General features: G+C 38.6%; 1 protein-coding gene across 1 annotated transcript in view; it reads right to left on the minus strand.

The window, feature by feature from the left end:
* thsd7ba (thrombospondin, type I, domain containing 7Ba) overlaps positions 1-26767 on the minus strand; it is a 231288-nt gene that overhangs the window by 131611 nt on the left and 72910 nt on the right. The window contains exons 10-11 of the mRNA XM_062457316.1: positions 26093-26225; positions 11824-11927 (exon numbers count right to left, since the gene is read on the minus strand). Coding sequence (XP_062313300.1) covers positions 11824-11927; positions 26093-26225 — 237 coding nt within the window. The remainder of the gene's footprint in view (positions 1-11823; positions 11928-26092; positions 26226-26767) is intronic.

Below are 26767 nucleotides of genomic sequence, written 5' to 3' on the forward strand. Positions count from 1 at the left end.
GGGGGACAGGGGGGACACGACCCCCCCCCCCCCAATCCTGGAAAAAATATGATTTGTCCCCCCCAATAAATCACTGTAAACATAACTATGTAATTTCAACAACATTGATAATATGCAATGAAAGCGCTTTGCTGATTATGGACACAATGGCGCTTTTTGAAGTTTAAAAAGATTTCGAACCCCGCCCTTGGTCCCACAATGGTTTGATCCACAGCCCCAGCCCTCGGCAGTGATGCAGGTGCGTGAAAATCGGACAGTATCTGTTTGTGTCGTTGGTGGCTGATGTCCAGTAAGTAGTTGTAATATCTGACAAGGTGACTTGAGTGTCTACCATTTGAAATGCACGTGGCTAACATGAAATTAATCCAGTTAATCGCACCATAGCGATTTCACTATGTTGGCAGGGTTCACACACACTAAGGTAGCTGCATTTGCATAGCTAGCAAACAAACCGATAGAGAAAACATTAGCTAGCACTATTCCATTTGGCGTCGTCAAAAGATGGAAACTTTTCTATCGTCAATTTAATCCAAGATCAGCACGGATATTGTAGTTCTTCTAAATCCATTTGCCATGCTTAGCGATACTGAACAGAACTATACTATATTCTACCATTGTCATAATTATCTTAAATGGTCTCGTTGCAAAAGCTAAATCGTCTCTAGGGACTTTGAAGCACCTGTGTGCCGATCTGGAGTAAACTGGCTATAACAAAGATGATGGCAAATACCACACAAACGGAATTGGGGCTCACTAGCTGCATATTCAGCTATTCTGGGAAGCCAGCCAAATATAAAACCAAAACATGAATTATATTAAAATGACAAAAGGTTGCAGTTTGCGTTGTGTAAAGGGTGAACTTATACAGCTGTCAATCCAGCTGTCAATGCAATCCGTTTCACCTTTCCTAACTGACTGTCTAGCTACCTGGTAGATCGAAGCCTATTATAGAAGAATGGTAATAAATGATAAAAGCCCATCTCCTACTGTAAATAACCTGTACATTGTGTGTGCGGCCAGCATGGTAGAAAAATTGCAGAAAAAATAAAGACGGACATCAGAGCATTTCAGGACACCAAAACGCAAAGAAAGAACCCTAGTGGCCTAATTTCAAAGACTAGTTGATAAAATGTTCATAAAAATGATGTGAAATGTGCTAAAATAATTTTGTTGAGTCTCTTGTTTGGCAATATGACGGGTTCTCTTCTTTAGACTTGTAAAATAGGGACATAATTGGACAATGCCAAGGATACCCCCACTCTCTACTTAAACTGGTGACTGAACCAAGATTAATTTGAGGCAATGGTATTGTTGTTGTGATTAATTGTGTAGTATTGGGTACTCGTAGTTAGGAGGATGGCAAACATCTTATTTATTTTCTAGGAGACAGACTGTGAGTCAGTGAGGGTGGTGAAAGGGAAAGAGCCAGGGAGAGACTTCAGATGATAGTGTCACAGCCATGGCAGGACCGGGGGTCAACCTTTTTGCCAGCAGCACCAGTATAGGAGACAGTGGCACAGCACTGTCTAGTCACCTCAGTGGTGGCACAGAACCATATCAGCCACACCCACAATTTATAGAACCGCAGACTCTTGCCAACAAAGTGTTGACATTTCAAGAGAAATGGTTTTGCGATTTCCCCCGACTTTATGATGGTTCAATTGAGATTATTTTAGATGAGACCATTGCCCATTGTAATTACATAAACTGCACCCATACAGTGTACAGTACATACTGGCCTTTCTTGGTATTGCTGGTTGTAAATACTGTACACCTGGATTCATACTTGACTGATAAGAAACACTACTATAACTACATTTGAACAAGTTGAGACAACCCTTCAGTTACTAACTATAAATGATCCAGGAGTATTAATTATGGTTCCTCAATATACATTTAACATATTACAATGTAGGCTGTGTTACAGCAGTCATTTTGGTGTCCCCCTCAGAAATTGCTCTTGAGAAAGTGTCATATAATTGTCCCCCCCAAAGTTGATAGCAGATTTTCGCCACTGCTTTAGCCACAGCCTTGTCCCACCAGGTGTCAGACTGAGCATCTCACCCTGACCTCGCCACAGCCATCATCTAATTCTCTGTATACTGTATATTGTACATGTGTTACATAGTATATTTTCTTTTCATTCGTTTTTTGCTTATGTTTACACTGGTGTCCTATATTTTTATTAGTGCTGTCAGTTTAACGCGTTATTAACGGCGTTAACACAAACCCATTTTAACAGCGTACATTGTTTTATCGCGAGATTAACGTTTTTTTTGGCCTATCAAACTTTGTAGTTTTCTTCACATACTGTTGCAACAACTACTGACGTTAGAAAAACTACAACACCACACGGGATCTAGCTAGACCGGAAACAAAACAACAGGCACGCCGCACACACTTGTTTGGGCTTGTGAGCCGGCTAAAGAGTAGTTGGCTAACGTTACGTTTTGAGTGGATGGCAAGCGCGAGACGCCAAAATGGATGCCAATAAGATTCTGAATGGAAAGTTTACTTTTAAAAAGTTGCCAAATGGTTCCATTGACAAGACCAAAGTGATCTGTGTGTTTTGTCGTTGTGAACTGAGCTATCATCGCAGCACGTCCAGTCTGAAATACCACTTGATGGCCAAGCAAACAGCTGATGCGAATTCTCCGCCCCCTCATCAAAGCCAGGTGATTGCAATGTTGTTTTCAATAAAAAAACATTTGCACTAAGCAATCCGATCCACTTTTCCATGTTGATAACATTTAGTCATTTAGCAGACGCTCTTATCCAGAGCGACTTACAGTAAGTACAGGGACATTCCCCCGAGGCAAGTAGGGTGAAGTGCCTTGCCCAAGGACACAACGTCAGTTGGCATGACCGGGAATAGAACTGGCAACCTACGGATTACTAGCCCGATTCCCTCACCGCTCAGCCATCTGACTCCCTTTTCCCTGACAAAAAGAAATCAAGGGACATTTAGAATAGATAAAAATGTGCGATTAATTGCGATTAATCGCGAGTTGACTTTGACGTGACTGCGATTAATCGCGTTTAAATATTTTAATCGTTTGACAGCACTTATTTTTATATGTCTATATTGTTGATCATGAAACCATTCATTGTTTATACTGTTTTTACTGTATGTTCATATTGTTTATATTATGTTCATATTGTTTAATTTGTATATTTATTATTTACGGAGCCCCTAAAGGGACATGGAGAAGAAAAAAAAATCTGGTGCGCACGAGAAACTTTCTGGTGTGCACAAGAAACTTTCTGGTGCGCACGAGAAAGTATCTTCTCAGACACTGTTACTTGTAGGCTAGGTGGAGGCTCGAAAACCACATTATTTGGTGGCCGGTGGATAACCAATAAAAACTGCGAGTTGCAGCATATTGCTGCTGCCATCAACTGTGCCAGTGATACCCCGAGTCGAGATACAATTTGAAAACAAAAGCGTTTTGTTATGAACAGTATTAACGTTTGGGCTGATAACGAGGACGTAGAGTGTAGCGATTGCGCCGAAGCTTAACTGTATTTCCAGTTTTTGACATATGATGATATATGCACATTATTAAAGAAATATATTTGGTTACACTGTGTAACCAACTGTATAATGTGGTTTTCGAGCCTCCACCTCGCCTACAGTGTCAGAGAAAGTTTCTTGTGCGCACCAGAAAGTTTCTCGTGCGCACCAGAAAGTTTCTCGTGCCCACCAGATTTTATTTTTTTCTCCATTTCCCTTTAGGGGCTCCGTAGTATTCTGCAGTTATCTATAGGTAGGATATATGATGTTATCCTGTATTCCATGCAGTCAGGGCATCTCCTCCTCATGCACCCATAGTGGATGTGATGTTGAGACAGCGCTGAATTTTGAGTTAAGATTTGAGTTGGATTTTCAAGGTGTTTGTGGAACAATTATCACTCAGTACAAGCGCAAATAACACTGCTGGATTTAATCTTCATGATAATGATGATATGGAGTGAAAAAAACGTGTGTGATGAAAACAAAACAAATATTATGAGTAATCGTTCTTCCCACATTTACTTTCTGCAGTCTGACTACAGTACGGTCATCTGTGTCGCCAATTCCCACTGTCTCCAAAATGTGCGTAAGCGTGGGGGGCCCCACATTCTCCCGTCAAGTTTGTTTCTTATACATCACAACCTTTGCGTGGGAAGTGGTGTACGCACATTTTCAGCCCCGTTTTGTGCGTACGCCACGTTTATAAATGAGACCCTTGGTCAAGACGGGTGTATCCCTTGAACCGAGGTGAAGTTAGTTTCATATTCGACATTCGTCTCACGTTCAGAAGACCCTACTTTGCAGCGTCGAGTTAGGGACCAGGTGAAAATTACCCATACAATTTTGAAAAATGATGACTTTTATAATGATTTTATGACTATAAAACCTCAAACAAACAGCAGAGTATTCCAACAATGTCTGGTATACTTCCACAGCCTTTAATTTCTATTAATAATGTTTTTAAAAGAATGATAGAAAATCGCTAATCTCTGAAAATAGCATGAAATCTTCACTAATCTCAATATCTTTTTCAAATTTGTGTCAATAAATCTCAAATATACACCAGATTATTCTAATAATGTCTGGCCTACTTCCACACCCTTTACTTTTTCAATAAAACTTTTTTTAAATGATAGAAAATCGCTAATCTCTGAAAATAGCATGAAATCCTTGTTAATCTCAATATCTTTTTCAAACTTGTGTCTAAAAATCTCAAATACACACCAGATTATTCTAATAATGTCTGGCCTACTTCCACACCCTTTACTTTTTCAATAATGTTTAAAAAAATGATAGAAAATCGCTAATCTCTGAAAATAGCATGAAATCTTCACTAATCTCAACATCTTTTTCAAATTAGTGTCAAAAAATCTCAAATATACACCAGATTATTCTAATAATGTCTGGCCTACTTCCACACCCTTTACTTTTTCAATAAAACTTTTTAAAAAATGATAGAAAATCGCTAATCTCTGAAAATAGCATGAAATCCTTGCTAATCTCAATATCTTTTCCAGACTTGTGTCTAAAAATGTCAAATATACACCAGAATATTCTAATAATGTCTGGCCTACTTCCCCAGCTTTTACTTTTTCAATTATGTTTTTAAAAGAATGATAGAAAATCCTTGCTAATCTCAATATCTTTTTCAAACTTGTGTCTAAAAATCTCAAATACACACCATATTATTCTAATAATGTCTGGCCTACTTCCACACCCTTTACTTTTTCAATAATACTTTTTAAAAAATTATAGAAAATTGCTAATCTCTGAAAATAGCATGAAATCCTTGCTAATCTCAATATCTTTTTCAAACTTGTTTCAAAAAATCTCAAATACACACCAGATTATTCTAATAATGTCTGGCCTACTTCCACAACCTTTACTTTTCCAATAAAGTTTTGAAAAAAAAATCAAATTAATCGCTAATCTCAATATCTTTTTCAAACTTGTTTCAAAAAATCTCAAATACACACCAGATTATTCTAATAATGTCTGTCCTACTTCCACAACCTTTACTTTTCCAATAACGTTTTGAATAAAATTCCAATTAATCGCTAATCTCTGAAAATAGCATGAAATCCTCGCTAATCTCAATATCTTTTTCAAACTTGTTTCAAAAAATCTCAAATATACACCATATTATTCTAATAATGTCTGGCCTACTTCCACACCCTTTACTTTTTCAATTATGATTTTAAAAGAATGATAGAAAATCACTAATCTCAATATCTTTTCCAGACTTGTGTCTAAAAATCTCAAATATACACCAGATTACTCTAATAATGTCTGGCCTACTTCCACACCCTTTACTTTTTCAATAATGTTTTTAAAAGAATGATAGAAAATCGCTAATCTCTGAAAATAGCATGAAATCTTCACCAATCTCAATAACTTTTCCAGATTTGTGTCTAAAAATCTCAAATATTATTAGAATAATCTGGTGTATGTCTGGCCTACTTCCACACCCTTTACTTTTTCAATTATGTTTTTAAAGGAATGATAGAAAATCGCTAATCTCTGAAAATAGCATGAAATCCACGCTAAACATCATAACTCAAGTCTTTATTACTGTGGTATTAGTCATTTATTAAAACAAAGACATTATTTTTAGTGCAGGACATTTTCAGATTCTCCTTCTGTTGCAGGCAAGGCATTTCCAGTCTGTTTCTTTTCTTGCGGCATTGAACTCTCTGTGGGTCATGTCCAAGCACTCTGCATGATACCACCTCATGCATTCAGAGCATGCAATCTATATAATGTCAAGTAGAAGAGTATTAATGAGAGTAGCAATTGTTGTTCATTCAGACGTCAATAGATTATTCCAAAAACTATTCACTGAATAAAAACTGTGTTTAAGACATAGCAAAACTGTTCATTATTATGGGATTAACATCATCCAATTTCAAAAGACTAGTTATACTTTCTCATTACAAGCTAAGCAAGGGACTATGCAATTTGTAATACTGTAGTCTGACCTTCATGCCAGAGGGAGAAATGTTGCCATTATCACTGTATGTTTAGCCTGGTCTTTATTGTTTTTAAAGTATGTAGAGACTCTATAATCATCTGGTTGCTTTGTAGTTACACATTTCTAGACTAAACTGATAGTCATGCAGTTCCAGTGGAGACATACATTTAGTCATTTAGCATACGCTCTTATGCAGAGCGATTTACATTGAGTACAGGGACATTCCCCCGAGGCAAGTAGGGTGAAGTGCCTTGCCCAAGGACACAACGTCATTTGGCACAGCCGGGAATCGAACTAGCAACATTCTGATTACTAGCCCGATTCCCTAACCGCTCAGCCACTTGACTCCCTTGACAATTTCTTCCACACTCTTCTTTCATTGGCTCCCTTGCATAGACCTGGCGCGCGCGTGTGTGTGTTTGCGTCATCAACCCTAGTTGAATCTCTGGTTCAGGTGTCGTAAAAACTCATTTGCTTAACACCATATAGGTGTCAAGCAAATAGTCACCAGAGTTTGCGTCTCCATCTAGCCCTTGTCAAACAGTATCTCTTTAAAACAAACCAACCCCCCCTTAGTCCTCAGCCCCAAGATAAGGGTCTTGTGTGTGTACCCAGAGTTCAGATTTGGGGGTAGGCCTCTCTTTGCACACAAGGAATGCTGAACACAGTATCATTTTATTCAGAATAAAAAAGTTACATCTTCAATTTTTCTGACAGGCAGACACTCCATGTGATGGGGTGTGTCGAGGGGTTACATCAGAGTAATCTTACACATACACCTCTCTCTCTCTCTCTCTCTCTCTCTCTCTCTCTCTCTCTCTCTCTCTCTCTCTCTCTCTCTCTCTCTCTCTCTCTCTCAGTATTGACTGGATTCAAAATATTCCTTACATATAAAGTGTTTTACCTAAGACTTGACAACTGAGACTGTCAATGGAACCGTTGTGGTGGATGTGATCCTGTCTTCTTGTATGAAATGATTACTCGTCTTCTATAAAATTAGCGAGGATTTCATGCTATTTTCATAGATTAGCGATTAATTGGAATTTTATTCAAAACTTTATTGGAAAAGTAAAGGTTGTGGAAGTAGGCCAGACATTATTAGAATAATCTGGTGTGTATTTGAGATTTTTTGAAACAAGTTTGAAAAAGATATTGAGATTAGCGAGGATTTCATGCTATTTTCATAGATTAGCGATTAATTGGAATTTTATTCAAAACTTTATTGGAAAAGTAAAGGTTGTGGAAGTAGGCCAGACATTATTAGAATAATCTGGTGTGTATTTGAGATTTTTTGAAACAAGTTTGAAAAAGATATTGAGATTAGCGAGGATTTCATGCTATTTTCATAGATTAGCGATTAATTGGAATTTTATTCAAAACTTTATTGGAAAAGTAAAGGTTTTGGAAGTAGGCCAGACATTATTAGAATAATCTGGTGTATATTTGAGATTTTTTGACACAAGTTTGAAAAAGATATTGAGATTAGCAACAATCTCATGCTATTTTCAGAGATTAGCGATTAATTGGAATTTTATTCAAAACGTTATTGAAAAAGTAAAGGGTGTGGAAGTAGGCCAGACATTATTAGAATAATCTGGTGTGTATTTGAGATTTCTTTAAACAAGTTTGAAAAAGATATTGAGATCAGCAAGGATTTCATGCTATTTTCAGAGATTAGCAATTTTCTATCATTTAAAAAAAAGTTTTATTGAAAAAGTAAAGGGTGTGGAAGTAGGCCAGACATTATTAGAATAATCTGTGTATATTTGAGATTTTTTGACACAAGTTTGAAAAAGATATTGAGATTAGCGAGGATTTCATGGTATTTTAATAGATTAACGATTAATTGGAATTTTATTCAAAATTTTATTGAAAAAATAAAGGGTGTGGAAGTAGGCCAGACATTATTAGAATAATCTGGTGACTGTTTGGTTTAAATATCCATAAAAATATTATAAAAGTAATAATTTTTCAAAATTGCATGGGTAATTTTCACCCGGTCCCTAACTCGATGCTGCAAAGTAGCGTTTTCCGAATGTGAGACGAATGTCGAATATGAAACTAACTTCACCTCGCTATCCCTTGAGCCAAAACAGACGACACCAGACGACAACAAGTATCTCGTGCGCACCAGAAACTTTCTGGTGCGCACCAGAAAGTGAGCACGAGAAAGTATCTCGTCTGATTTTTTCATGTCCCTTTAGGGGCTCCGTAATTATTTGTCTGTTGTATTTATTATTTTGTATTTATTAATTTCATTCATAACAGTATTATCTCTCTTTATTTCTGTTGTTGCAAAGTCCCCATCCTGGTGATTAATAAAGTGCTATCTTGTCTTATCGTATCTCTGTTTTAAATAATACTCTCACTTTCTCATTATTTTTAATGACTGCCTTCTACCACTGTCATAAGCCATTCTGACCTAAAACTTAGTTCTTGAAATGTCACAGGTAATTTGCTGATATTCTAATCATATTCAAATAATAAGTACTAAAGGTCAGTTCAGGTTATTCTCAACCCAGCACAGCCAACTGACAATGCCTATTCAGAATCATCTCCATACTCTTGAAGATATTCAACTCTTACTCTTGGTTTGAAAAAAAAAGTCTAAAATAATTTGAGATAACCTGTTATTTTGTCACAGAGTATATTATCACTGGATAGCAGCATAGAGAACACCTATTACACAACAATATTATGATAATATAACATGAAAACTTATGAATAGTATTATATAATAAATTCCCTCTAACAAGTAGTTTCTTGGAATAACAGTATAAGAACTTTGTCTCCCAAGTCTGAAATGATCTAATTGACACTTCGGGTTTTTTAACTATTTGGTGCATGTGCTGTCTGATCTACAGAACTGTTGTCTGTCTGTTTCCTACTCCTGTTAGAACTCCGAACTATTGCGCATTGAAGTAAGAACTGTCCAACAAAACACATGACTGGTGTAAAGCAAGTATTGGTTCCTGACATTGTACTTGAGGCCAGTTCAGTCTCTAGGCATAACGAAGGAAGTAATTTATTTTAACAACCACTATAAATCTCCATTGATGGGGCTTCTTGGTCTTACAAGGTTTTTTTAAATGGCTGTGAACATGCCATGGCTGATATATGGTTGTGTAATTGGTTTGTCTGCATCTTGTGTTCGATTGCCTCAATGCAAACCACAAGTTGTGATGCAGGAACAAAATGTGTGGGGGGACGCCACATAAATCAGTGAAAAGTGTGTGTGTCTAAGATAGGTGTAGGTGTGTGTGTGTGAGAATGTGTGTACAGTTAGGTCCATAAGTATTTGGACATTGACACAATTTTCATCATTTTGGCTCTGTATACCACCACAATGGATTTGAAATGAAACAATCAAGATGTGCTTTAAGTGCAGACTTTCAGCTTTAATTTCAGGGTATTTACATCCAAATCAGGTGAACGGTGTAGGAATTACAACACATTTTATATGTGCCCCCCCCCTTTTTAAGGGACCAAAAATAATTGGACAAACTAACATAATCATAAATCTAATTGTCACTTTTAATACTTGGTTGCAAATCATTTGCAGTCAATGACAGCCTAAGGTCTGGAACCCATAGACATCACCAGACACTGGGTTTCGTCCCTGGTGATGCTCTGCCAGGCCTCTACTGCAACTGTCTTCAGTTCATGCTTGTTCTTGGGGCATTTTCCCTTCAGTTTTGTCTTTAGCAAGTGAAATGCATGCTCAATTGGATTTAGGTCAGGTGATTGACTTGGCCATTGCAGAACATTCCACTTCTTTGCCTTAAAAAACTCTTTGGTTGCTTTCGCAGTATGCTTCGGGTCATTGTCCATCTGCACTGTGAAGCGCCGTCCTATGAGTTCTGAAGCATTTGGCTGAATCTGAGCAGATAATATTGCCCGAAACACTTCAGAATTCATCCTACTGCTTTTGTCAGCAGTCACATCATCGATAAATACAAGGGAACCAGTTCCATTGGCAGCCATACATGCCCACGCCATAACACTACCTCCACCATGCTTCACTGATGAGGTGGTATGCTTTGGATCATGAGCAGTTCCTTCCCTTCTCCATACTCTTCTCTTCCCATCATTCTGGTACAAGTTGATCTTGGTCTCATCTGTCCATAGGATGTTGTTCCAGAACTGTACAGGGTCTTTTAGATGTTTTTTGGCAAACTCTAATCTGGTCTTCCTGTTTTTGAGACTCACCAATGGTTTACATCTTGTGGTGAACCCTCTGTATTTACTCTGGTGAAGTCTTCTCTTAATTGTTGACTTTGACACAGATACGCCTACCTCCTGGAGAGTGTTCTTGATCTGGCCAACTGTTGTGAAGCGGTTTTTCTTCACCAGGGAAAGAATTCTTCTGTCATCCACCACAGTTGTTTTCCGTGGTCTTCCGGGTCTTTTGGTGTTGCTGAGCTCACCAGTGCGTTCTTTCTTTTTAAGAATGTACCAAACAGTTGATTTGGCCACACCTAATGTTTTTGCTATCTTTCTGATAGGTTTGTTTTGATTTTTCAGCCTAACGATGGCATGCTTCACTGATGGTGACAGCTCTTTGGACTTCATATTGAGAGTTGACAGCAACAGATTCCAAACACAAATACCATACTTGAAATGAACTCTAGACCTTTTATCTGCTCCTTGTCAATGAAATAACGAACTCCCTTTATGAGGGAATAACATACATGGCCATGGAACAGCTGAGCAGCCAATTGTCCAATTACTTTTGGTCCCTTAAAAAGGGGGGGGGGCACATATAAAATGTATTGTAATTCCTACACCGTTCACCTGATTTGGATGTAAATACCCTGAAATTAAAGCTGAAAGTCTGCACTTAAAGCACATCTTGATTGTTTCATTTCAAATCCATTGTGGTGGTATACAGAGCCAAAATGATGAAAATTGTGTCAATGTCCAAATACTTATGGACCTAACTGTATACGGTATGTTTGTGTGTTTCCCACACATGGCAGTGTAGGGGTTAATTATTCCTCTATCTCTGTAAGAGCTCCTGTCATCTCCAGGGGTGCATGCATTCACTGTGAATCACCGTGGTGACGTGAGGTTTTTCTGCCCTGCTATTCTTCGCCTCCTGACAGTTTCCACTGCCCAGACCTCATGTTCAGTGGAGAAAATTGGCAGCTTCTTTGTGCTGCAATCACTAGCGTGTCGTCACAATTAAGGACAATGTCAGAGAACTATCCTCAGAAGGCTGTTACAGCTCTGATGGGGAAGAGGGGAGAGTGATAGGAGCTGCAACAGGGGATGGCGCAATAAAGAGATCTGCTAAAACTATCTCTGGAGAGGGGAGGGGTGAAGAGAGAAAACTCACCTCTTGTCTCTAAACCGTTGCCACATGCTTCTACTGGTCCTGCCATTCCTTGACGGACTGAGTCTGGGACCAGTGTGCATGCTTGCCACTTGTGTGTCTTCCACCTACACGTGTGTCAAGGCATGGACATTACACAACTAAAAACAGTAGGCTTGGATGGCAATATGAAAATATATTTCTTCACTTATGGTCTACTTTCATATCTCATGTTTTCTTAAAGGGGTCATTGACTGCAAAACCGAGTTTACCTTGTCATAGTTGAATAACGACAGTTCGGTGGGTAAAATGGACATACAGTGAACCTCAAAGTCCATTGACACCTCTTTCCTATGCAAATCTCCCAATTTGAAACCGCTGCTGTAAAACGGTAGCCTGGCTCTGCCCTCCTACGTACTTCCGCTCAATTTTGATTTTGCTTTTGCTTCTGTATTAGGTCTGGGATTTCAGTGTATTAGTCGGTTTTTGGAAACAACATTTTTGTAGGTCCAATCAGCGAACAGAGGGAGTGGCTGAGAACGATGACGTTGATGTTGTGTGCTAGTTTGAGTTGTAGTTCAGTAATGGCAGCGGAGAAAGATACGAGCGAAGCCATTCATTCGGTCTGTTGTGGCAACGCTGCCGACAGTTAAAGCCGGAGCAAGAACAATCTTTGCTAAGTTTTGTTGGTGGCCATGATGTTGTGGCCCTCCTCCCCACGGGGTTTGGGAAAAGTTTGATTTTCCAGCTACGGCAGCTAGCTCCATTACAGTAGTGGTGAAGGAGTTGGCTAAGGCGAACGCTAGCGATTGGTTATGGCAGATCAGAGTGGCTCTGGGCAGATCCAATCGTTTTAAACTTCATCAGAGTACCCGCCTTCAAGGAAGTTAATGCTTGTCAATGGAGCGATCCCAGACCCTATGTACAAATGAAATGTACTAGGGTCTGGTTAGGACCAGGCTAGTAAAACAGTTGGTTTCCACCTTTTTTGCCTTTGTCACGCCCCAAAATTTGCTGCACGCTGCTCTGTGTACTTCCACGGGAATTACAAAGAAGAAAGTTTAGAAGTTTTTCAAGGATATTGAAAATGGACCACGGTCGTAAATGCAGTGTTCCAGGCTATACAGGGAATGTTGACACTTTTCATAGTCTTCCCAAGGAACAAAACACTCAACGGGCATGGCTGATGTTTGTCTATGACAAGATCCCTGTGAAGTTCGACACAATTATTAATTTGCTCGAACCATTTAACCAAAGACAGTTTTGAATACCTTGGACAATTTAAAGCAGGATTTGCTAAGCCGCTGTTGCTGAAAAGAGGTGCTGTTCCGACCGTATGCTCATCGCAACCACAAGCTGTAAGTATGATTTTGTCGGTAACAGTTATTAGCAATGCTAACATCTCCTGTATCTAGCATAGGTAGAATGTGTGATGATTTAGTTGATTGGCAATGGGGCTAACGTTATTTCATTTTCCTGACTGTTTCATTCAAATAAATAACCTGTGTTGTCATGTAAATCTACAATTCACAATGCATGTTTGGCTATGTTGCGTCTTTGCTCCGCAGCTTCGCTCGTTGTAAACCAACAAATCAGCACGCAGCTGTCGTGGAAATTTTGGAATACAGTTATAATATGTGTGTTTTATATGAGGAAGGTGTTTTAAGGGAAGTCTAAGAAGCTTAATACAGTGACAGTCGATTCAACCCATTTGGTAGAGATGCCATTTGCAGTTTTATAACTAGGAGACGTGAAGTCTAAGAGACGGGAAGTCTGGGTGACCTGAGAGGGTTCTTGTCACCTGGGGAGGAAGAGACAGCTGGTCTGGAGACAATGTGGATTCAACTGTATTGTTATTGTGATCTGCTGCTCTGACCCTTCCTGTAGACTTGTTTGAAGTGGCCCACACAAAGGACAGTTGACCATTTGACTGGTGAACTCCTGTGGTTTTACTATCTACTGGTTTGGGGAGAGAGGCCACATTAATAACCTCTTAAGCATCCTGTTAAATGTGCCTAAAAACGCCTAAACAGCATACCCAAAGTAAATTGGAAGCTGTTCCTGAACCATTTGGAGTACATGCATGTAAATGATCTCTTTTGACACTCTGAAGTTATGTCCCCTGTTGTCAGGACCCCTGTCAGTCCTTCTAGTGTTGAGTAATAGAAGCTTGAACACAAGGAAAGTGAACATTTCTATTTCCGCCTAGATTTTGTTTTGAAAACAGAGGCCTGAAGAGGCCTAGAGGTGGTAGGTATTATCTGGAAGACTAAATTGGACCACAGGTTGAAGCCTTACCCAATTCAAATCAAAAGTCAAACATAATACCACAATATATTCATATTTGACACATGTTTTTTTAAGAGTACATCCAGGAATTTTCTAAAAGGGTCTTTTGGAGACTCCAAAATGACCCTTTGTAACCAAGGTCAAGGTCAAATAAAAAGGTATTATTTTTCATAATTGTTATCTCTAATGAAAGGTGGTACTTAGAACTATAATATATAATAGCTAAATCCCTAATTAGTATTACTGAAACACAAAAACTGAAGCATGAACACATTGGAGTGCTTTATCTGATTCCAAGGATTGGCGCACAAAGAACACTGATTCTGTCAACCATATTGCGCAATCGACTGTTATTTTGAAGGCTCCACAGACGCATACAAATGAGGTATTGGCATTTTCAGCTAGCTGTCAGCTACAAGGCTAACGAGCTAATTTCAGAGCCAGTCGAAGCCAGTTCGAGAAATTTGTTTAGAACGAGTGTGGGGGGGGGGGGCAGGACGCACAGACCTAGTTGGCTTTAGAGGGCTGTCAACGGGGCATGGAAGCTCCTATTGGGTCAAACAAGGTGTCAATCAAAAGGGGAGGGTTCAACGGACATTTTGATACCTTCATATTGTAAATACTCCGTTGCTAACCGGAGAAAATAACACTTTTATGTGAACAAGTTGTTTCTTCCGTCGGCTAACTTGCATAATGAAACAAAGGATAATGGCTATTCATGAACGTAAAACATTGTATTTGGACGAATTACTTTACATGGTTAGATACTTTGAACCCTTGGGACTTACGCAGATCAAGTTTTGATGGCATGATTTGCACACCTGGACCTATTTGAACCACTTACAGTGCGTTCACACTGCAGCGTTTTTTAACGCTCTGCATCGCTTGCCTTCCCACAGTACACCACGCTCGGGGGCGTGTTAGACAAGTTAATACAGAGTTGTAGTTCTCTAAGGTCACTGTTGTAGTCATGGCCAAGCGTGCAGATTTGGGTTCATGTACTCACAATATCGATCAAAATACCACTTTTACACAACATTTATGTAAGTGCAAGATTTTACTAGTGCAAGATTACAGTAGAATACATGTTACGCCACCGGTCACTCAACCAGTCGTTTGTAGGCTGGGCTAGTAGTGGCACAGAACAGTCACGTAATGTGACGAGACTGAATTTAAAAGTAGGCTATAAAAACACACTAGGAACAATGACGACATCGGCAACCATGCACCATGCATTATTAGTTTAATGTAATCTTTAAATTCAGGCTCGTCATATTAGTAACTTTGTTCTGAACAGAACTGGGTGTGCAGACACATACGAAAAGTTTCTCCTCCATCTTGAAATTGTGAAACCTAGAAATGTTTATCATGACCAAAGGTTGCTACGTTACAAGAAACAAGAAAACAATCCGATTGGCCAACGCTAGCGTTTTCACGCTCCTCATTTACATAAAGTTGAGAAAATACAACTTGCAACGCTCCGCTCCGCTCGCCTTCCCACAATGCCCTACGCGAGCGTCAACGCCTGGTTTAATTGAAAATTAATTGGAAGCCGACGCCACGCGCCGCCCGCTCCGCTGCAGTGTGAACGCACTGTTAGGGTGAGTACAACTTTTTTCTTTGGCATTGTTGAAGGAATGTTCACCGGAAAAAGACGTTGACTTTGCTTGCTATTGCGACTTGATCTTGAATTGGTTTATTTCAATGGAAGCACAAGAATCGTAACTTTCCAACGATGTATAACATGTGTAGCGTCTAAAAAATATATTTGTTAGAATTTAGTGCGTCGTAACTGAGGGAGGGGGAGGCAGCATTTTTGTCACGCGGGCAAAACAGGAGCGTAAACAGGTTAAAGAACCGTGGGAACTTGATATGAAGTCAAACTGTCACCAGAGATGTATTGTTTCAAACTGTCACTGAGCAGTGCTGACCAATCAACAGAGTTCAGAGGAATCATTTGATCTAAAGTTTATATAAGGCAGGGTTTTATGATTGTTCTTGATCACTCTGGCGAACGACCTGTGGCTAGCACCTCCTTCGTTATGACTGATCACAAAGTACTTTGTTAAATCTTGATTTGTACAAGCAAAATAAATTTATTGTAACCGCCATCTCTTGACTATTCAAATCTACACAGTGCCACTAGAATTTTTCCATATCACTTGGTGGCCCGTAAGGGGATCCTCATTGGTCTACGGCGTTCAGCAGGCGGCTCCCCTCGGCGAATTGATCTTCCGGCAAAAGCCGCCTTTCCTTCCGCCATGCGTGAGACAGCAGGGCCAGGGGGGGCGCCCGTTGGACGTTTTGTGGCTGACGCGGGATCCTGAAAGAACCGGTGAGAAATCCTTTTTGGCCACTGTGTAATTTGAATTGTCTAAATGTGTGTTGTTTAGACTATGGTCAATAATTCGGTTTAGTTAGTAATAGGACAGAGACCGGAGGAGAGCTTTGTCCTGTACGTGCAAGTCGTACGAAATTAATAGGGCAGAGACCGGAGGAGAGCTTTTGTCCTGTACGTGCAAGTCGTACAAATTAATCGGGTAAGGCCGGAGAACTTATCCTTTACGTGAAAGTCGTAAAAAAGCATGCAGGGAAAGTGTGCTGACGAGCGCACAAAAGGGTGATAAATTCACATGTTATATCGTGTTATGTGTCTTTTGAGACCCTAGGATTAGAATATGTTGGGTTAGTGATAGTTTGAGAAATTGTATTGGCTTTGGTGGTCATAACAGTTCTTATTTATTTACGGCCTAAACGTGATTCTAAGTCCCGAGAGAAAAGTATACTAGTCAGCTGAGTGTTTAAGAAAAAAAAAAGTTAGGAAGTATGGGCCTATGAAATTTCAAAGTAGAGGTTTTAAGTTTGCAACACGCGTGTTCATTTTTTGTTTTAATTACAAGTTATGTTTTTTGAGGTTAAAAGAAGTATGAGTAACTAATGGTGTCTATTATTCAACCTATATACAAATTACAAAAATCAAAATGTTAATTATTTTTCAAAACTTTAATTATTTTTCGGTTTGAATATTTGTAATTTATGATTGTGCAGTTATTTTCATTGAAAGTTGTGAAGTCGGAATTTAATTGTTTTTAGAAAAGAAAAGGGGTAATTGTGTCTTTATTTTCCGTTGTTGGTTATCGTTTATGGATTGTAATTCTAAAAATGAATGGTCTGGAGGCAGAATTGACCTGTCCAAACATCGATTACATGAAACAAAAGTATGGTAACGATAGTTTATTGCAAATGCAAATATGGATTGATAAATGTGGATTTTCGAGTGTGGAGTCGTTTTGTTTTAAGGACTTTATTGTATTGCGAAATGGGTTCGTGGGGAGAAATAGATACACGATTTTTTTTTGAAGTGGAGAAAAGAATAGATTTTAGCCTGATTGGAGAGCTTTTTCTGATTGGATGGAGATAGGTAGAGAGATAAAGAAATATTAGGACAGAATAGTGTGGGGAATTTTTCATCTATTTCCCCACAGATTCACGATTGAGGTTTTCTGGCTGTTCCGCAAACAAATTTCCGCAGCCAGGGGTGTTGCGGCAGGATGCGCAGGCGCATGAGGTTTTGCGGGAATGCGAGAACAGAATATGAACATGAGGTCAGACATTTGCCATTTCTCTATGACTCCGATGTCTTCTGACAGCCGGTTATATCTAGGAAAAGTCAAGAAAGCAGGATCCTGGAATTTGTTTATAAATTTGCTTTGGATTCCCGCAAAGATTGAAGCTTGTGCCTTGACTTGCAATTGCCATTGTGTTTCAAAGAAGGAGAGGTTAAAGTCCTCTCCGGAACAAAGGGTTTGAGTCCCTGTTGTGTTTGGAATAAGCGTGTTGTGGGCTATGGTCAAAGCTGATGCAGAGCGTGTTGACATGCTGTTGAAAAACATGTAGGCCAACACGAATTGCTAGGTATGGTCAATCCAAAATGCGTGCTTTAATTTTGGGAATTTGAGCAAAATGTACGTGAATGTCCGGAGATGTGTCATCACTGTTGAAAGTTTTTTTGGGAAATTGTGAGCGAACTCTCAAATCAGAGGGGTTCGTGACCGGAAGTTGAGTTCCGAACTGGTGACGTACAATGTTTATCGGTTATGACACTGTTCGTAGAGGAGAGACGATTGACTTGTTATATTGTTTTACAACTCTGTGTTAACCGTTATATATTTGATGTTAGACTTTACATCGGTCTGATTACCGCCAGAAGGCATTTGTTTTTGAAGACGGAGACATTCTGTTTTGAAAATGCTAATGCTAATTCTTTGACTGAATTCTCCACTTGAAAAGAGGCGCATGCGCTTGAGCCTAGCGGAAGTTGATTCTTTCAGTGAAGCTCATTCTGCGTGCAGTACCCACACATGAGTGCAAAAAAACAAAAGATAAAAAAAAAAACACTAATTTTATAGAGAATTTGACGTTGAATTGAGAAGTATATTGGTTGGGAAAACAGATGTGTGTTTCTGTTTCTTTGTCGAACTTAAGAAAATATTGTGAGTTGCCATACTCTTGATTTGGAAATTATGTACAGACCGATTTTCTATATTATGAGCTTGATTCGTTATTGAATAATGCGTTGGAATTTTTTTTTTGGGGGTAGGATAATTGGTAAAAGGCCAGTTTTGGCAATAAAAGCGGTATTCATTTGAAGAATTACAATCCCGGGGTTATTGAAACTTTTATAGAAAGTTATGTGTTCAAACGGAAATGTTATGTTGTTTAAGGAATATTTTTGTTTATGTCTGGAAATGTTCGATGGTTTTATTTTTAATTTTGTGGGAGTTCAGTTCACAGATGTTACTGTTGTTTAAAGAAATATGTAAAGGGTTATGAAGAAGTGATTAGAAAGATTGAGCCAGTCCGAGGGACTGAAGTGTATACAAGGGGAACTAGTTCGAGAGACCGAATTGCGTTTGTTGTTAAGGGCAAAGGTGCTACATATGTGTGTTTATTGCTGCTGAGATGATTTGTTGAAATGCGTTGGGTTTGGTGGTATTCATATTTACCTATTTAAATGGACTTGAAGTTGAAGCTTTGTCCAACCAGAATGCTAATACATGGGTAAACTGTCGTTCTCTGACGAGTGATATTAGGAGCATATGTAGATTTCGGAGCCTAATTTTTATGTTGAAATTAAAATAGTACTAAAGGTTGATAGACTTGTAAAGAAAATCCAGGCTGTGACTGTTGGTTAATGGCTAATGGTGAAAACGTGGAGGAAGTGCATTTTGCTCTGTCCTGAGACAAAGGAGAGTCCAGGAAGTTGAATTTGCAACTATGGCAACGACATTGGCTAACAAACTAACAAACCGACAGGCGGGTACAGGCTAGTAAAGGAATTGCAGCTTGATATTTGAGATCCAGGATGAGTAACCGCATGACACATGCGCAGATGGAAATTGAGAAATTGACTAAGACGAAAATTTAGAGAAATAGATAAATTTGAAGCGAATTTTACATATTAATTTGGTTACTTTTGAAATATGTTACGTGATGAGTATTTTGAAACATTTGCTAACAAGGTTTTTGTTTGTTTGAGGACATTTTAAATGAGTTTCAGAAATTCAGAGGAAAGGTGGGGGCTAAAAAAAAGGTCCCGTTACGTTGAGTTTTACTAAGGTGATCCCAGAGGGTGTAATTCTGCATAATTATGTGAGTATTAATGGTGAAAGATGTGTCCGTTTAGATGAATTCGAAGTTTGGTGGTTTACGAATGTATGATTTAACATTTGTTCTAAATCCTAGCCAAACAGGGAGGTAGAAGCCTTTCAGACCAGGACTTGTATTTACGAGCGGAACATCTGTGGTGTGTGATGGTATCCATAAAAATGCAGAAATTAGACCCTGGTTCATAAATTAGTTCTAATTGGATTGGAAAAGTTATACTTTAGCAAAATTAAGTGAATAGATGGTAAACGCCAACCATCTGTGTTGTTTAAAAGAAATGAAAAAAGGTTGAGAGTTTTTGCTTTGTTCCAGAGCGCGCTGTTTGATGCGAGTTTGAAATGCGCGATTGTTTATTTGAGTTGATTCACTAACAAAGAGTAATTGAGATAGCTGGTAAATATAGGAATATTCAAAGGTGTATACATTACATGCTTTGATAAAACTTTTGAGGAGTTAAAGAATAAGGTTTTGTTTTACGGGTTTGTTAAATTGTGAATTTAAAGGTTTAAAAGAAAAAGGGAGAGTTTATATTTTCTTTTGTCTTAAGGGCATGGTACAATGTTTTGGGATAAACAGTTAGGCTGTGATGAGGTTGTTTTATTATGCTATTGGTTCATAAAGAGGGTTATGATGACTTGGTTTTGAAATAATTTGGGAAGACTCATTAAGTCTGATAAATTGTGGTTATGATGGTTTGTGCTAAGTAGCTTGTTCTGGACTGCAGCCAAAGCAAGTTATGAAGTTCTACCTATCTAACCTATATAGAAATATAGATGGGGTATAAGTTTGGCTAATGGTTACATTAAGAACATTTTATGGTCTATGTTTTATTTTGGAATCATACAGATTAAATTCTGGTTTAGGGTAGTGATGCTGGTTTTCTACATGTCTTGGAAAAAGAGAGATTTGATTTGGTGAATTTAAATACAGAAAAAATTAAAAGGGAATCTGAAATTTAAAGGTATTCATTTGAACTGTTCCTAAAGGTTTTTATAAGAAAAGATAATATGAGACTAAAAGATGGGGTAATTTGGTTGTTTTCTAAAATAGTTTTATTTTATACAAATTGGTTCAATAGTTGGTTGCTTCAGTGTAAGCTTGTTAATTCATAAAAGGGAAAAGAGTTAAAATATTTACTGATAGTTAAATACATCATTGGTGTTACATATGATTTTGGGAAAGGTATGGAAACAGGAAGTTTCTTAGTTTGATCTGGGACACAACTTGCTGTATGCAAATGTGGAATTCACTAACAATTATGATTATTCCACAGGGAAAATGCTAGTGCTGATACTAGCTGGAGCAGTTTCTGGATTGCCTGAATGCATTGATGAACTAACTAGAATATGTTTTTGATGTTGATATGTTTACAGGAAGTGATGAGATGATGTTGCTATGTCCGGATGAGCCTAACTTGACAAATTTGGGCTTACAGGAGTCTTTTGAGGAAAATTGTTGTGTGACCTTGATACAACATTTGTTACAGATTCTTTAAGGGAAGCGCAGGCTTCTTAGAGAGGAAGAGATGACGTTTAGGAATTTATGACTGACTGATGACTGACTGATCCAAACAGAGAGTGATTATGGGGGTTTTATGGTTTTATGAATTTAGTTTCAGTAGTTTGGATTTGTGATAGGATTGTGAGGGTTTGATATGATATTGCTGAGTTGAAAATATTGGACTGTATTTAACCCAGAGTGAGAATTTTGTTTTGTTTGAGTATATTTGATAAGAATTACAGAATACAGCGGACAGATGGAGAAAGGAATGGTGGAATGGAGATTCGAACTTGGACTAATCCACAAGAAAATGCGTTTTGGAAAAAGGAAGGATATGAGAATAAAAATGGAGGTTGTATGGTCTGCATAAAACATTTATCTTGAGATTTTGCTAAGTTAACACATGGAAAGATCATGCCTCTACAGTTTGTGTGATATCAAGAATGCATTATTTTAGCATACAAGAGGATTTGTAATGGATCCATAGTCATTTTGTCAGTATTTCATATGTGGGACAAGTATTATGAGAAAAGGAATTTAAACACGATAAGCTTCACAGTTAAGGTTAGAGAAACTATTTGGGTATTGATAGATGGATTTTGTAGAGTTCAATTTTTGGAGAAGTGATACTGTTTTGATGGTTGTTGGATGGGAAGAAGTTTTAGACTTCTCTTGGGCTCAGTGATCAAGCTTTTGTTAATTTAGATTATTTTCGATGGGATTTTTCTTTGAGGTTATGTAATGATAATGGGTCACACTTGTTTAAGGAAGTTATTTTGGTGTTGATAGGATTCAACATTGTGTTAATCACTTCAGTTGAATGAGAGAACAGAACTTTGAAGACTAAGTCAGACGACAAGAAGTCAGTTACCTTTAACTGACCTCTGTGAGAATGTGCTTGTTTATCACTGCAACCTTTTTGGAGTCTATTTTGTGTGAGATTCACAGGCAGGTGAAGGAGGCTATTCCTATGACTGGACCGCTGCATGATTTGATACCAGATGACTGGATCGTGGTGAAGGACCTGAAGTCCTGGTGGAACCCAAGGTGGACGGGGCCATACCAGATTCTCCTGACGACTAATCCGGTGGTTAAGATCGGAGGGGAGAGCAACGTGGATACACGCTAACCATTGCAAGCGTGCACCTTGTCTGGAGACGGAAGCAGGGGATACGCGTTCTGCGTAGTACCAAGGAAATTTCCGAGCTGTACGCGAAGTGCAGTGTCGTTGAAAGTTGCCCTGAGCAATTTGATCGTCGTTTGAAATTGGTTGAAAGTCGACTACACTGACTGAAAGAAGTTTGTCTACAAGCCAACTGAAGATGGCATCCGTTCCGACAACCTGGACTTTGTGGTGTACGGGGTACAATGGGTTTTGTCTTGGGACTAGCATTTCTTATGTTAATGTTTGAATTTAATTTTTCTTGATTAATTGTTTGGGTTTATGCTATTGTAAAAAAAAAAAAAAAAAATTGTGGCATTGTCGTGGAAATTTTGGAATACAGTTATAATATGTGTGTTTTATATGAGGAAGGTGTTTTAAGGGAAGTCTAAGAAGCTTAATACAGTGACAGTCGATTCAACCCATTTGGTAGAGATGCCATTTGCAGTTTTATAACTAGGAGACGTGAAGTCTAAGAGACGGGAAGTCTGGGTGACCTGAGAGGGTTCTTGTCACCTGGGGAGGAAGAGACAGCTGGTCTGGAGACAATGTGGATTCAACTGTATTGTTATTGTGATCTGCTGCTCTGACCCTTCCTGTAGACTTGTTTGAAGTGGCCCACACAAAGGACAGTTGACCATTTGACTGGTGAACTCCTGTGGTTTTACTATCTACTGGTTTGGGGAGAGAGGCCACATTAAAGAACCGTGGGAACTTGATATGAAGTCAAACTGTCACCAGAGATGTATTGTTTCAAACTGTCACTGAGCAGTGCTGACCAATCAACAGAGTTCAGAGGAATCATTTGATCTAATTGATCTTATATAAGGCAGGGTTTTATGATTGTTCTTGATCACTCTGGCGAACGACCTGTGGCTAGCACCTCCTTCGTTATGACTGATCACAAAGTACTTTGTTATATCTTGATTTGTACAAGCAAAATAAATTTATTGTAACCGCCATCTCTTGACTATTCAAATCTACACAGTGCCACTAGAATCTTTCCATATCACAGCTCATCTATATATTCATGAGCATACCATTAGGGCTGAACGATTAATTGCATTTGCGATAATATCGCAATGTGACAAAACAAGATTTTGTAATCGCAAAACTGCGTTTTTACTTTGGTCACGTGACACACAAGAGTAACGCAGTTTGCAGACAAAGTATCAACTTTGCACGTTACACTTTACCTTGATCGCTAGGCTCGACAGAACCTGACACTACAGACACTTTGACAATTTTGCCTTTAAAGATCCTGTAAAGTGGAATTGAAAACAAGTTTTAAGTTCACCACACCACAGAAGAATGTGTTGTTAATTACCCATCAAAATTCGAATGAAAAAAAACACCGACAAGTATGTTAAATTAGGCTTTGAAATTGTGAGAAAGTCAGCACTCTTCTCTGCTTGAGGCTGGGGGGTCGTGTTGCCTGAAGGAGCTGAAGCTCCGCCCCTCGCTGCCTACCTACGACCCAGATAATGGACGCTACGTCAAGCCGAACAAAACCATATAGAATTAGAATTTATTTGTTCAATGAGTGAAACATACAGATGCATATAAATGAAATGTTCCCCTGAGCTGTAGCCTAACAGTCAAAATGGCCACCAGAGACAGCAGACAGTGAGCTCTCCAACTAGGCTACTTCTAACACATTAGCTACCATTTCACCAAAATACCATCATTCTACACCAAGTAGCCTAATATCAATTTAGCGGTTTGCACTAACTCATAGCAGAGATACCTCTGGAAAAGTTATCTAGTATAACTATAAAGGCATTTCTTGCAGAAATTGCGTGGAAATGCTGAAAGATGAAATTATTTTTTTTAAATGGCTGAAAATACAGAAATGAGAAAATACCCGCAAGCTGAAATGAATTTCAAAAATGTGTGAGTCACACAAAAGAGGCAGTGTGGAAACTGAACTGCATCATCTAACAATGCTAAGAGCTGAAATACAATGCGGGAGAAGCTGAAAGCTGAACTGTTAAACTGTAGAAGTAGTAGAAGTAGAATATTCGTTTAAATAGCTGAAATTATAGTGCTCTTAGTCTTTAATGAGACGAGTTGACTGAATAGCTCTGTCTTGTGACTCCACTAATCAGCTAATACCAATCACCTGTGTAAGAGACTGAGTAGCGTGTCTGTGTGGTTGCCACGATGATGGTGCAGCTAAGATTGCTAATGCGCTGAGGGCGAGAGAATAACAGAAATTTAACTAGAATCCACACCTCAAACAAATTAATCTAGACGCAAAACTATACATCCAATCCAAAAAATAAGGATATTTTCCGAGACCCAAGACCCTGCCGAAACCAGAGATGTCCTTTATATGTATGTGCGGACAGAAATACGACTCTACCGGCAGTTTCAAAATCTTGTTCTTTTTGCTTTCTCTGGCTTGTCACCAGATTTGCATTGGTCTCTATGGGGCGAGAGTTGGACTTTGTTTCGCTTTCGTGGGGCTCTGAACAAATGTGTAAGTCTGTTGGATTCCACAGACAACTGTCTACGACCAGCACAAAATTAGCTATCTATTGATCCAAAAATGAAGCATGAAGAGTGAAAATTGTGGCAATGCTGGCAAACTAGATATATTTTTTTAAGAAGATTTCGAAGCTCCCCTCCACTCTAAGCGTTTCAGTCAGCACTCTAGGCTCTCACATACACACCCATATAAATCTCAGAAACGGTTTGAAAAACTCATGAAACATAATCAGTGATATTGAAAAAAGTTGAATAGATATCCAAAAGCTGAATTTTAAAAAAATAGTTTAGGTTTTTGTCAACATTTTTTTTGTTTAAATGGTGGCTCTAGCTGAAAGATTGAGGAAGAAGAAGGATTTGGAAGTTGAAGAAGTTTTAAGAAGTTTGAGAGGATTTGAAAAAAAAACTCAATTGGAAAACCATGTTAAAAATATTATGAATATGGATTTATATTAATTCAAACATAAGAGGTAGAAAGCTGAAAAGTCATAGCAGTCATAGTCTGAAACTGCTGAATCTTTTGATAGCTGAAAGGTTTTAACCCTTGGGCTGCCTTCGGGTCACATGACCCAAAGGTTCATAACGAACCATCGTTGGTGTTTACCCAATTTTACCCCCCCCCCCAAAAAAACCCCAGCTTTATTTCAGCTTTCAGCATTGCAACGCATTTTCTGCAGGAAATGCACTTTCTAGTTAGCCTACGTTATCTTTGATTTACCAAAATATTTTCGAAAAGGTACAGGCGGTATGTTTTTTTTCTAAACTTTGTGTGTTATGTTGCTGATTGGAGATCAGTAGTATATATCTATATTTATAAATAATAAATCATATAATAATCGCAATTGCAATATTAGTCAAAATATTCACAAGTAGCTAATTTTCCGAAATCGTTCAGCCCTACATAGCATAAAAGGGAGAAAACCTCTCGTTTCATTCTAGGGCTATTTCACAGGGTTGCATTAAGGTGCATAGAACAGCAGCCGGGCCATTTTCAGCCCAACCAATGTTACATGCCCTATTCGGAGACCTTAAGGAACAGTGTGAAATACCCTATACAATCAGTCAATGACCTCTTTAACATAATTGTAAAATAAGCTGCCACTCTCTCTTAAAGTGTTTCTAAACCTGCAGTCAGAAAGCTGAAGTTTTAACAAAATACTTGAAAATTAGTGTTTGTGTGTTTACCTGTAGATGGGACAAACAGGAAGGGATTCACACTCTCGTTCCTCATAGAGCGTGTCAGGACACTCCTGGCCCCCGTGGGCTGGCCTATGGATGATGGTCCTGTACCGGGATTGGCTGGCAGCTGTGACATTGGCTGGTAGAATCACAAACACCTTTAATGTAGCTCAAAGAAATATCAAGGATGGTCAGACTACATTTAGAATATGAATAAAAGGTCTGCATAAACACTACTCAACAATTCAAACCAAACCTTGGTTCTGTGGGTAAATAAGACACCACTGGAAGCATTCAGTTTGAGTTGGAATGATTTAAATGAGCTCAGACACATTCAGCAATCAAGCTGCAGTTATTCTGTAGGTGTTTTGCTGATGGGGCTGAAGTAGAAGAAGATCATAGAAGTCTACATGATGCAAAGTCCTACACTTCGCTGCCATTTAATTTATTAGTAAGAACCAGACTGATGTAACAACTTAATTAGGCTGAGGCTCAAGGCTTATTACACCATGCTAATGAATAAATATGGAAAAGAGTGAAATTAAGAAAGCTGCCAACAGGCTAAAGTGTACTTACAGATGAAATCCTTACCTAGTTCTCTAAAACAATTACACTTTTGATTTCCAAAACGCTGTAACATATTGGTCAAATCCCCTTCATTATTTTTCTTTTCACAAACTA

This window comes from Osmerus eperlanus, chromosome 3 (assembly GCF_963692335.1).
Source record: "Osmerus eperlanus chromosome 3, fOsmEpe2.1, whole genome shotgun sequence".
NCBI classification, from domain to species: Eukaryota; Metazoa; Chordata; class Actinopteri; order Osmeriformes; family Osmeridae; genus Osmerus; species Osmerus eperlanus.